At 39.7% G+C, this 12,866-nt stretch overlaps 1 protein-coding gene and 1 pseudogene across 1 annotated transcript in view; one reads left to right on the forward strand and one right to left on the reverse strand.

The window, feature by feature from the left end:
* The window catches only part of necab2 (N-terminal EF-hand calcium binding protein 2), a 129,078-nt gene extending 120,907 nt beyond the window's left edge, over window positions 1–8,171 (forward strand). Inside the window, exons 12-13 of the mRNA XM_064952992.1 lie at window positions 4,144–4,235; window positions 6,134–8,171. Of these exons, the coding sequence (XP_064809064.1) occupies window positions 4,144–4,235; window positions 6,134–6,162 (121 nt within the window). The 3' untranslated portion in view covers window positions 6,163–8,171. The remainder of the gene's footprint in view (window positions 1–4,143; window positions 4,236–6,133) is intronic.
* Window positions 8,172–9,027: 856 nt separating this feature from the next.
* On the reverse strand, window positions 9,028–12,526 carry LOC135525012 (putative sodium-coupled neutral amino acid transporter 8; annotated as a pseudogene).
* Window positions 12,527–12,866: the final 340 nt, after the last annotated feature.

The raw sequence follows: 12,866 nt of genomic DNA on the forward strand, positions 1-12,866 counted from the left end.
GTCTCTAGTGAAAGTCTACACAGCCCTTCAGTCTTCACATTTTTCTGCTTTAAAACTTAATCTCAAAAGGGATAAAAAAATAAATACAAAAATTCTACCGATCTACACAACCTACTACACACTTTCAAAGTTAAAGAAAAAGTATTAAACATTAAACAAGGAATAAATATAACAAAACAAAGACGTTTTGATTGTGTATGTCTTCACACCCCAGAGTTAATATTTTGGCAGCCATAACATCTGTGAATCATTGTGAATAAGATTTGACCAACTTTGCACAACTCTTAGGGCAACATTTATCCACTGTTTTTGTCAAAATTGCTCAAGCGCATTGATGAATGATGGATATTCAAACCTTGTCTCTGACTTTCAAGCAGATTTTAAGTCAGGACTGAGACTGGACTACTCATGAACACTCAACACCTCTTGGAAAAGCCATTCTGGTTTGTCTTTGGCATTAGAAGACAGAGGCGGGTTTTCCTCTAATGTTTTGACTAGGCTTTGCTGCTTTCATATTTCTTTAGATCCTGACAAACTCCCCAATCCCGGCAGGTGACATGCATACCCGTAACGTGATGCTGTCACCACAATACTGGAAAATGCAGTTGTATTGGATGTGCCCCAAGCCTGCGGTTTTTAATTTAGGCCAAAAAGTGTCTTTGCCGGGTTGTTTTGCAGTATTACTTAGCGGCCTTGTTGGAAACAGAATGGATGACTTTGTTGTTTATTTTATTTTTTACAGGCTTAATTATTTTCACTTTGTCATACAGACAAATATGTAATATTTGGCATGAATATGGCATGAATGGAATGTTTTTTATCCTATGTATTTTCAAGTATTGTGGTGGCAGCATAATGTTATGGGTATGCTTGTCACCAGGGACAACCCCCCAGTCCCAGCAGGGACTGGGGGGTTGGGGGGGGGTGTCAGGATTGAAATACATATCAAAGGAGCAAAGGCCAGATAAAAAGGTTAGAGGAAGCCCTGCCTCAGACTTCTAGATACCTATCCCCTGGGATAGTTTTCTTTTTTAGCGTGATAATTACACACATTTTAATGCCAAAGACACACTGGAATGGCTTTCCAATAGGTGTTGTGTGTTCCTGAATGGTCCAGTCTCATTCCAGAGACAAGGTTTGAATATTTCTATCCATCAACGACTCCCAAACAAATTTACTGACCTTGAACAATTTTGACAAAAACAATAGATATACACCGAGTGTACAAAACATTATGAACACCGCCCTTTCAATGACATAAACTGACCAGGTGAATCCAGATGAAATCTACATTATGGTCCCTTATTAATGTCAGTTGTTTATTCCACTTCAAATAAGTATAGATGAAGGGGAGGAGACAGGTTAAAAAATGATTTTTAAGCCTTGAGAGAATTGGGACATGGATTGTGTATGTGTGCCATTCAGAGGGTGAATGGTCAGGACAAAATATTTAAGTACCTTTGAAAAGGGTATGGTAGCCTGGCACACCGGTTTGCATCAAGAACTGCAACGCTGCTGGGTTTTTCACGCTCAACAGTTTCCCATGTGTATCAGGAATTGTCCACCACCCAAAGTTGGTAGAATCTTATTCAAAATGTTTCGCAGCTGTAATGGCTGCCAAAGGTGCTTCCACCAGGTATTAACTCTGGGGTGTGAAGACATATGCAATCAAGTCATCCTTTAAAAAAATATGTAAATCATTAATTTGGAAAATATCCTGTACTTTTTTAAAACTTTGGAAGTGTGGAGTACAAAAACCTAATTATTATTTATTTTTTATTTTAAGGCAGTGAAATTTGAAGACTGTGCAAGGGATGTGTAGACTCACTATGCCCTGTGTCTGTATTTCTTACATGATTGGGTAGAGGAATACAGAAGAGCCATCGTTGCTTAGTGTTTTTGTTGTTCATACTAAGGTAACATCTGGAGTCAGTCTTTGGTTAAGTAGAGGTCAGTGGAGACTTCAGAGGAGGAAGGGGATGACCATCCTCAGTGAATTTTATAAAAATAAAAATAGTGAAACATTTAAAAAGATATCATTTTTAGATAAAACTATATTAAATATATTCACGTCACAAAATAACTGATAAAATACACTGTTCTGCTATTCCAGTCTACAGTAGCCTCAATGGCTGACAAGGTAAAAATCTGTCATTCTTCCCCTGAACAAGGCAGTTAACCCACTGTTCCTATGCCGTCATTGTAAATAAGAATTTGTTCTTAACTGACTTGCCTAGTTAAATAATGGTTAAATAGAAGAAGATAAACACTGAAAAAACGAGCAGTCTGTATGGTAGCACCATGGTGTAGCCAGAGGACAGCTAGCTTACATCCTCCTCTGGGTACATTGACTGCAATACAAAACCTAGGAGGCTCATGGTTCTCACCCCCTTCCATAGACTTACACAGTAATTATGACAACTTCCCAGAGGACATCCACTAACCTATCAGAGCTCTTTCAGCATGATCTGATATGTTGTCCACCCAATCAAAGGATCAGAGAATGAATCTAGTACTGAAAGCATAAGCTACAGCTAGCTATCACTGCAGTGCATGAAATGTGGTGAGTAGTTGACTCAAAGAGAGAGAAAAACAGTAATTAATTTCTGAAAAAATGAAGGAGAAGCAAGAGAGAGACATTTAGTCTTTTTTTTCACTTTCACTTACTTAGCTAGCAAATGCAGCTAAACAGTTTAGCCTACACAAACACCCGGCTCAAACAGAGCGATGTATGTTAGCTAGCTAACTATGACTATCCAACACAATACTATGATTTTTCCAAGTCAGGGTAAGCTTTTGGTTTTATTCATTTATTGTCACCGGGGCCCACCGGTGTAACTGCTAAACTGCTTACTAACTGTATACTCTACAAATGACTGTAACATGTTTAGTAACACATGAATTCCATTAGCTATGTTGACTATGACGTTACTTTAGCTAATATGGTGACAACAATGTAGGCTGTGTGTAGCGGTTATTATATGGTTTGGCTTGGAAAGGTTTTTTCGCTTGGTCACATGCAGCTGATGTGTTGTGCATTGAAGTCCAAAAGTGAAGGGAAAAGGTGAGAGGAGGAGTGTGCGTAAATGCGAGAAGGAATACAACATGGCTGCTATGAAAGTGAACTGTGTTTACGTGTGATCAGGGGTGTATTCATTCTGCCAATTCTGTTGAAAAACGTTTCTTAAACAGAAGCAAACAGAATGAAACAGGGATAAATATACCTGAATTTGTCCAATAGAAACTCTAGTTTGCAATGGTTGTACTAATGATTACACCCTAGATCAGCTAGATGCAGGCAAGAAAGAGTGTGCCAGGCAGTATTGAATATGTCACTGTCTGTCCATGTGTCACTGTCTGTCACTTAAAAAAATTATCTTGACATGTGTGCACCTACAGTATATTGTAAACTTTCATTCATAGGCTAGGTTGTAACAACCTCATGATGGCTATTGGGAAAATTTGAATATAATGTAGTAGCCTAAACCTATCGACATTACATTGAGCTGGGTGAATGGAATATGAATGACAGTCATCCAATATGCTGTAATAAAAACAAAAAAGAATCGTCCTCCCTCATCTTAAACGGCACAGACCACCAGATGTACAGTATGTGACTCTACAGCAGCAAGAATCAATTAAAATCAGTATATTTGTCACGTGCGCCGAATACAACAGGTATACTTACAGTGAAATGCTTACTTATGGGCTCAAACCAATAGTGCAAAAAAGGTATTAGGTGAACAATAGGTAAGTAAAGAAATAAAACAACAGTAAAAAAGACAAGCTATATACAGTAGCGAGGCTGTAAACGTAGCGAGGCTACATACAGACACTGGTTAGTCAGGCTGATTGAGGTAGTATGTACATGTAGATATGGTTAAAGTGACTATGCATATATGATGAACAGAGAGTAGCAGTAGCGTAATCTAGCTACAGCTAGAATAAGGCTGACATAATTACTTACTGATGATTTTAGGGATGTGCTGAGGCTGTAATGCGTCTTTATCTTGTATGTTCTCATTAATATTTTACTGCTCACAATCACAATATAATCTATGGGGCATACTGAAGAAGTGAGTGAGCGTGCATATGTCCTCATCTGTCTTTGTGTGATCTTATGCCCTCCACCTCTGTCCTCAGACACCTCCAGACTGCATCTTCCAAGGCCTTTCAACATGTTAAAGTGGACACTCTCTGCCAGCCCGAGGCTGTGTCCGCTGTCGCTGTGCCAGGTTAGTCTCCTGAGAGGGCAACCAGGTTTCAGAGAATTTCATATTGTTCTGTACATAAATCTGAGACACTCGATTTAGTATGATATGTTATGTTTGCTATGGTTACATAAGCCAGATGCTTACATAAGGCAAAACAAAAGGAGGGTGGTTGGTCGGGGTAGATGGGTGGGCATAGTAACACAAGAGTTGCTAGTTCGAATCTCATCACAGACAACTTTAGCATTTTAGCTTACTTACCATAATTTCCGGACTATAAACCGCTACTTTATTCCCACGCTTTGAACCTCGTGGTTTATACAATGACGCGGCTAATTTATGGATTTTTCCCGCTTTCACAAGATTCATGTCGCCAAAAAACAGAGCACCGTCACATAATGTGACGTAAATCGAGCGCGCTCAAACTTCCCATCATTCTTATTACGGTAGTAATTTTGTCACCCTCATCATGGCAAAGACACTGAGAAATGCATATGATGCAGCTTTCAAGTTGAAGGCGATTGATCTGGCTGTTGGAAAAGGAAATAGAGCTGCTGCACGGGAGCTTGGCCTTAATGAGTTGATGATAAGACGTTGGAAACAGCAGCGTGAGGAACTGACTCAGTGCAAAAAGACAACAAAAGCTTTCAGAGGGAAGAAAAGCAGATGGCCCAAAGTATTTGCAGCCACTCGACATCAGTGTAAATCGTGCATTTAAGGTGGCGCTCCTTGTTCAGTGGGAGGCTTGGATGACAAGTGGGGAGAAATCCTTCACTAAAACGGGCTGCATGCGATGAGCAACTTATGGTCAAGTCTGCCAGTGGGTCCTGACAGCGTGGAGCATTGTCAAAAAAATCCACTATCATCAACGGGTTTCGAAAGGCTGGACTGCTGCGTGTGTTGAAGGGGCAGCATGAGCTCAGCGGGGTATTTGCCTCCGGATGAAAGTGACGAGAGCGACAATGAAAACGATCCAACATCGGATGAAGCAATTCTGAGGCTATTCAACTCCGACACCGAAGGAGATGACTTCAGTGGTTTCAGTGCACAGGAGGAGGAAGATAGTGACCAAGTTCATTTGTTTCAATGTACCGGTAGGCACCTGCGGCTTATAGACATGTGCGGCTTATTTATGTACAAAATACAAATTTTTGAATAATTCAGTGGGTGCGGTATATATTCAGGTGCGCTTAATAGTCCAGCAATTACGGTACTACTTTTTTGCTACTTTCCAACTACTTAGCATGTTAGCTAACCCTTTTCCTAACGTTAACTATTTTAGCTAACCCTTCACCTAAAGCTAACCCTTTTAGCTAACGCTTCCCCTAACCGTTTAACCTAACTCCTAAACTGAACCCTAACTCTAACCCAGCTAACATTAGCCACCTGGCTATTATCCGTAACATATCATACGAATTGTAATCATATGAAATTGGTGATGGACATCCACAAATGAATACATACCACACAAAACGTAGCATATTGTACTAAATGGAGTGTCTTGGATATACGTAGGAATAATACGAAATGCTCTGAGTCCAGGTTGGAGAGGGATGCTGGCATAGTGCCATGTGTCTGGGATGGATGGGGAGCCCTTAATGCAAGGGAACCTACTGGGGAGAGATATGTTCAATGTAGAGCAGGAACAGTCAGGGAAAGCACATACCTTGATATTTATTGTTGTGGACTTATTGTTATTGGCATGAATGCATAAGGCCTTATGTCATAGACTTACCCCAGACAAACCTAAAAATGTATGACATTAAATTTGAATTATATTACGCAGTGTATTATCACATTTGAGCAGAGAAACAGTAGATGTGAGTGTCAATGTGTGAGTGTGTTAATGATAGACTTGTTTTTTTGTATTCCTGAGCTGCTTGTGTCTTAACTGAACTCCCCCTCTGTCTCTCTCCCTGCAGCCGCCTGGTGCAGCCTGAGCAGAGACTGACGGGGGTGGGGCCAGATTGCCTGAGTCTGCAACACCCACCATCCTTAGCTCCCCCTTAACCTTCCTCACCCTCTCTCTCTCACCCTCACAACCCCTCTCTTTCTCTCTTTTGTAAGTACATGTTTACACAGTGTCTGTTTGATATTGAGGCAAAATGGAATGCGTCAATTGCAGTGAATATTGAACAGTGCATTAAAGCGAGATTACCTCCATCCAATGCATTTCTTCATCATATCATTCACCCTCAAGTCATGGTAGAAATGACGTGAACTGTTAACCTGCTTTTGGGGCTCTCGTGCATGTCATCCATTTTGACTAAAGACATGAACCTGCTACTGCTAATGGTAGACTAATAGAACGCTCAACATTCGTCTCTATCAAGCAGTTAAGGTTGTTTTTTCCCGTTGTGTTAAAAGTACATGTATGAATCAGCACTGAATATATTAGCTGTTAAAGTCTAGTAAAATTATATGAAAAAAATGTTATATTATAATTATATTTGTATTGATGTCTTTCGTGATACAGTGCAAAATTATGAAGAAAAAGTAATTACTACAAAAGTAGCAAAACTTGGTTTGCTGCAGCAGTTCCCTTTTTGACCAACACAATCTCAAGCCTTAAACATCAACATATGGTTGAGGTTGTAAGTGGGTACCTAGGTAGGATTTCCCATAAACACACACTAATTAGATTTTAAACATCTAACGCACAGCCCCATCTTACAATCACAATGTTCATTGCAATTGAGCAAAAAGGAGATGTTTACACACCTATCAAGCAAAATGATAGTAACAGAAATATATCAGAATGTTCACCCACCAGCCCAGTTAGAGAAGAACCTCTTGTGCACATCTAGGACCATGACGACTTTGTCCAACCCCAATTTCACCAACCTGAAATCAACATGATCAAACAGAGACCTAGTCAAAAACCACAATGTACATAAATGGAATATAGCGATTAAGATATATAAAGTATGAGAGTATTAGAAATGATTAAAATATGAATGTTATCTATAAAGAATAATGTATGAATCACTCATCTTGATCAACCTTTAGAGGGCGGAATATTTCACCTACTTCGCCATTGAATTTTTTTTGTTTGTCCTGTAAACACATGAAGGTCATGGCAAGCCTGTCCTTAACCAATGGGGGAATATCAAACTCTCCCTCCCCAGGATAACATTCTCAGATAATATCAAGTAATAACAAATACTGTCCTTGTGCACTGTAAAATAAATCAAACGGTTTGTTTACTTGCCTTTGATCATAACTAGGACCACCACTGAAATGGAATGAACTCATGTCCAGTTCAATCTCTGGTGCTAGGCCACATTACACTTTACCTTGAGAGAACCCTGGACTTCTCAGTGTTAATGCACCTGTGATATTAATCAATAATGAATAGCACGCCTTGGGTTTTATATTAGCCTCAGCATCAGTATTACAGAATGGAGCAAGTGCATGGATCCCTTGTTGACAGACATGGGGAAATTCTACTGGAAAGCTTTTCTATTTATCCATTGTTTCTGTTGGGTTCTGTATGAACAGGTCAGAGCCAGCCAGACAAAAAAAATGCCAATACTATTTCTATAACATTCCTGGCTGTTCCCTAAACTGTGCAATCAATTTTTTCTCTCCTTATCCCTCACTTGCGTGCATGTTCAAATGAATGTCCAGTAACTTATTTGCTGTAGTATTTAGCCATGCTATTTTCAATGGGTTTTGTGCGTTTCTTATTTTTCTTTTATAGTATTCCTATAAAGGACAGACGAAACTAAAATATATATGAATAGAAAATGCCATACAGAATGAACATTCACTTTTATGGCAATGTTTAATGAAATACTAATTCTTATACTTACTTATATGTTTCAGTAAAATGGCTTTCTCTCTTTGAGTGTAGAGACTTATTCCAGGGATGCAAGTACTATATTTAGTCTTAACGTTGTTGAAATTCTAGATAATGTAGAGTGATGCAACTCAATAAAATGGTAATACTGAAATAAACCATGAATCTGTTGCTTGATTGCTTTACATTTCTGGGAAAGCATGCAGTCGACATGTATGAAGACAAGCGAAACAAGTGCCCCTGCATATTTCCTATTAAACTTTCTTTTTTTTAAACTTCTGACAAACATGTCAATACAATGATGAATATCGATATACTGTTCACAGAAGGCCAGTAACCGAAAGGTCGCTGTTAAGAATCCCAGTCGACTAGGTAAAAAAAAGATCTATTGATGTGCCTTTGAGCAAGGCACTTAACCCTAATTGCTCCAAGTCTAGAACCAACAGAACCCTGAACAGCATCTAACCCCAAACCATACAACTGCTAAAGATGTTAACGAAATAGCTACCCACATCTGCATTGAACCTTTTTGCATAAACTGTTTTTACTCACTCACTTGGCTGTTAGCATTATCATGAAAAGGGGCATGAGGGAAGCCCTACAATATTACCTTTTTCTAAGTGGCGAGAACAGGAGGGAGTAGGAAATGTTGAAAAGTAACCTTTAGATATGTGGTACTTCTCTAAAATGTAGTTTTGTAATTTAGTAAAACAATTAGACAACAAGAAAATTGAGTTTGAAAAAGGTCATGTTTTTGCTGTGAGTCAAATTAGTAACCTAGGTAACCACAGGTTGTTTTCCCCACAGGCGGGCAGTGCCGCAACGTTATATCTAATACCGACTGGGTCTATAGGAAAACTCTTTGAAGAACCCTTTTTGGTTCCAGGTAGAACCGTTTCCACAGGGGGTTCTACATGGAGACCAAAAGGGTTCTACCTGAAACCAAAAAGAGTTCTACTATGGAACCCTTTTTTCTAAGAATGTGCAGTTGTATAGTTGTTGTGTTCACTACAATCACTTGGTGCTATCAGATAGAGTATTGAAAGGATGAGCCTCACAAGTTAGGGAGTAGATGACCAGGCAGAAGAACACGGACAACACAGAGATGAACACCCAGTGGGACAGGCTTTTGTTCTCCATGCTGCTGCATGCTGCTGTAGATGGCTGTGCAAGCCTCGGGACACTGGAGCACAGAATGATACAGAACAGGACATGGCAGATTCAGAATGCAAAGCACAGATAAACATGGCTACATAGACCTGAGACTGAGACTTGTGTCACTCATATAGCTCTAATTTTCACAGACAGTTCTCACAGCAGAAAGAGCCCCAACACTTAATCCTTTGAATCATTCTGGTGTCCAGTTAGTCTCAATGTAAGAGCCAGAGAAGCAATCAATAGTATGAGGCTCCAAAGCTGTTAATGCTCATAGAACGTCAGAGCCTTTGTCATGAGCTGAGACAAGCTTCCAATTCAACATTGCATAAGCAAAGTTCTCCCAGGTTTCATCAATATGTTCCTCCAACATTCCTCCATCCCACCTTCCTTCAGGATCTCCATCATTCCTTTTTCTTCTCCAGCTAAGTAATCAATCAGCCTGAGGGTGCAGGGGCTCAGCTGGCTGGGCTTTGTGGGCCTCTTTGAGCTTCGTATGAACCATCCTGATCTCGCAAGCTTAAGTTCTGTTTCGCTAAACGGATAGCTAAACAGAATGTAAGCTTGAGAGATCAGGATGGTTCGTACAACACTAGTTCTCTCTCCCACTGCCCTTTAATTGCATTTCTGATCATCCTCCTGTGTTCCCTTGGTTACTCAAAAGATTACAAAAAAACTACCTCTGGAAGAAAAGTGGAAAATAACACTTATTTTCAATCTTCAAATATTGAACAGAGAACCATCTCTCCTTAGCCATTTTAAAGAGCAGGATAGCCTGAGGCTCGACTGGACTGTGATGGGTCTCCAGACAGCTCCTCAATTGACCAGAATTTGTGGTAAATGCCAGACCTTTAAACATTGGCTTCATAAAGAAAATAATCTAACCTCACTAGTAACCTCATTGAAAACCAGACATGATTTAAGCAGTACTCACCTGAAAGCCAAAGCAGATGGTCGGGATAACGCTGAACATCGAAGGCATAGAGCTTATTCTACAGAGAGCCAACAACAAAACAATGGAAAGGCTTTTTCTGAAGTACCTGGTCTGACCTTTGAGGCAATGTCAGTCTTTTACAGTTCGTGTGTCAATCACACTGACAAATTACAATGTGTGGGCGGCTGATGGCCATGACTTCAATCCCAATCAGTCAAAATGTTGTTGAAAATTAAACTAACTGTAATAAGAGCAGAATGTTTAGAAGTTACTTTTATTAAAAGATCATCTTATATCCTGATCTCACAGACCTAGATGCATAAAAGGCTACATTTAACTTTGACAGCATTTTTCTACCTAGCACATAGACCTATCATAGAGGCCTATCATAAACTCCTATCTATTGTTCACCTCAGATTATATAACAAAGATAGAAATGACTCATATTAATTGGGATTACAAGCACTCACCCACTACTGTAGAGGGTGGATATGTGCACCTCACGTTCCTCTCTTGTGTGATATTTCAGAACGATGGCCACTGTTAGGTATGTAGCGGCCAGAGTACCTAAAATACTTCAAAGAGGGGGAAAGGCTTGAGTATAACATGATTTTGAATATGGCAGCAACAGACATGTCAATATTGCAATGTTATGCACCAAGTAGTCTTTGCAATGCCGTATTAAACTGCCCATAAATACCTCACCTGATGTACTTCTGAATACTGATCGCTTTAGGGATGGAGAGAGGGAGGATGAGGAAGACACACAGGAGGATGAGGATAAAATGAGGGTCTGTTTAGCAGTGGAACGGCATGTCTGCTTCGTGCAATCCAGTTATCAACACAAACACATAAATGACATCATGAAACATGTATCAGAATATAATGTTGACAATCTATATCAATAACCCATTTCCTATGAGCATCATTACATAATGAGAAGGATGGGGGAAAACAAACTCAGATGATTTCAAAGGCTCCAGAAGAAATAGTTCAGGAAGGAATTTCTATAACATAATTCAGCAAGAGATCTCAGGGAGTCATGTGGTCACGGAGACGACTCACATTTCTCCAGCTGGTCCGTTACTATGACCAGGAAAGCCACAGAGATCATGAAGATGTTGAAGAGAACATGACCTCACAGAGTTTCCCGATCGCATGCCCACACACATCCTTCACCACGGCTTGGTATGTGTTATGACCACTGATGGAGGAGGAATAGCCCAGGATTACCAGGCCACTGATGAGGAAAACCGGGGACACCAGGGTCAGAGGAGGGATAAAAATACAATCAAGAGGTTGCTCAGTGGGAGAAGAGAGATGTTATTGATCAGTGAATTAGAGAGTAGGCCTATGAAGGATAAAAGTGATGAGAGGAAGGGATAACCAGAGGGAATGTCAGAGGTGAATATCAGTTACTACACTAGTCTAAAGAATGACTGGCGTTCTTTATATTGATTCTATATAAAATGCAAAAACTGGAAATCATTTGACCTTTCCCAAAAATAATCACCTACACCCAATTTCAGAAGGTTCACCAGCGCATTAAATTACATGTCAAGTAAGTCATTGGGATTTAGTAGAGATAGAGTAGATTGGATTGTTTAAATTGGTTTGAATTAAGTTTAAAAACAGGAGGAAATGGTTAGTGATGGTTGTAAATGAGTTAAAGAACAGGAATATAGGCTATACATGTTTTGTTTACCAGGTTCAGCAACTTGGTCTCAGAGCATTTATTATTATTCTGTATGTAAATCTGAGACAGTACATTTAGTATGATATGATATGTTACGTTTCGTATGGTATGTATTAATTTGTGGATGTCCATCACCCATTTCATATGATATGTTACGAATTACAATTCGAATTATATGTTACAAATTTTTAAAACATACAATATAAGTTTATGAGTTAGGTTAAAGGGTTAGGGTTAGCTAACATGCTAAGTAGTTGGAAAGTAGGTAAAAAGTAGTAAGTAGTTATAAAGTTCTTAATTAGGTAACAGTCTAAAGTTCTCTGCGATTAAATTTGAACTTGCAATCTTTGGGTTGCTAGACGTTCGTGTTATACGCCCACCCATCCAACCACCCTACTTTCATTTTTGCCTTAAGTAACGTTTTGTCTTATGTAACCATATCAAACTTAACATATCTTACAAAATACAATGTCTCGGATTTACGTACAGAATAATACGAAATGCTCTGAAACCAGGTTGGGGTCACTAAAGTCACTAACCATTTCCACAGCGACTGCAGTGTGAATTCCCTTGGCTTTCTCGAAAGCCCAAGGGAAATTGAGAAGTCCCGCACCAAGCGCAGATTTGAGCATGAGGAACACTGCTCCCATACATGCAAGTCTTGGGCCGTCTGTATCGAGCATGGGCTTGGCCAGCAAGTTGATGCTTTCTCTTGCCAACTCTTCCATGCTTGGTCAGATTTGCTCCAAACTCTTTGAAAAACCTATGCAACTCGTACCAGGTGGTATTCACATGAATATGCTCAACATGAACTGGAAAGTAGGCTGGAGCAGGGAGGGTTGAAAGTGGAGGTGTCTCCCAAGTTTTCAAACCAATGATAACCATGCTCCACTTGTTTCCAATTTCAAAAGAGTCTACCCTTTATGAATTACCACGTGAACAAACTGTCAACGCTCAATATTCATTACTTCATTCAGATAGGTGATATGAGTCAGGTAGATCGGCTCAAGAGTGACTTCGAAATTGGACGCCTATTCACATCCGGAGGACGTCGGGAAATTCCACAAG

Source organism: Oncorhynchus masou, chromosome 31 (genome assembly GCF_036934945.1).
Source record: "Oncorhynchus masou masou isolate Uvic2021 chromosome 31, UVic_Omas_1.1, whole genome shotgun sequence".
Lineage (NCBI taxonomy): Eukaryota > Metazoa > Chordata > Actinopteri > Salmoniformes > Salmonidae > Oncorhynchus > Oncorhynchus masou.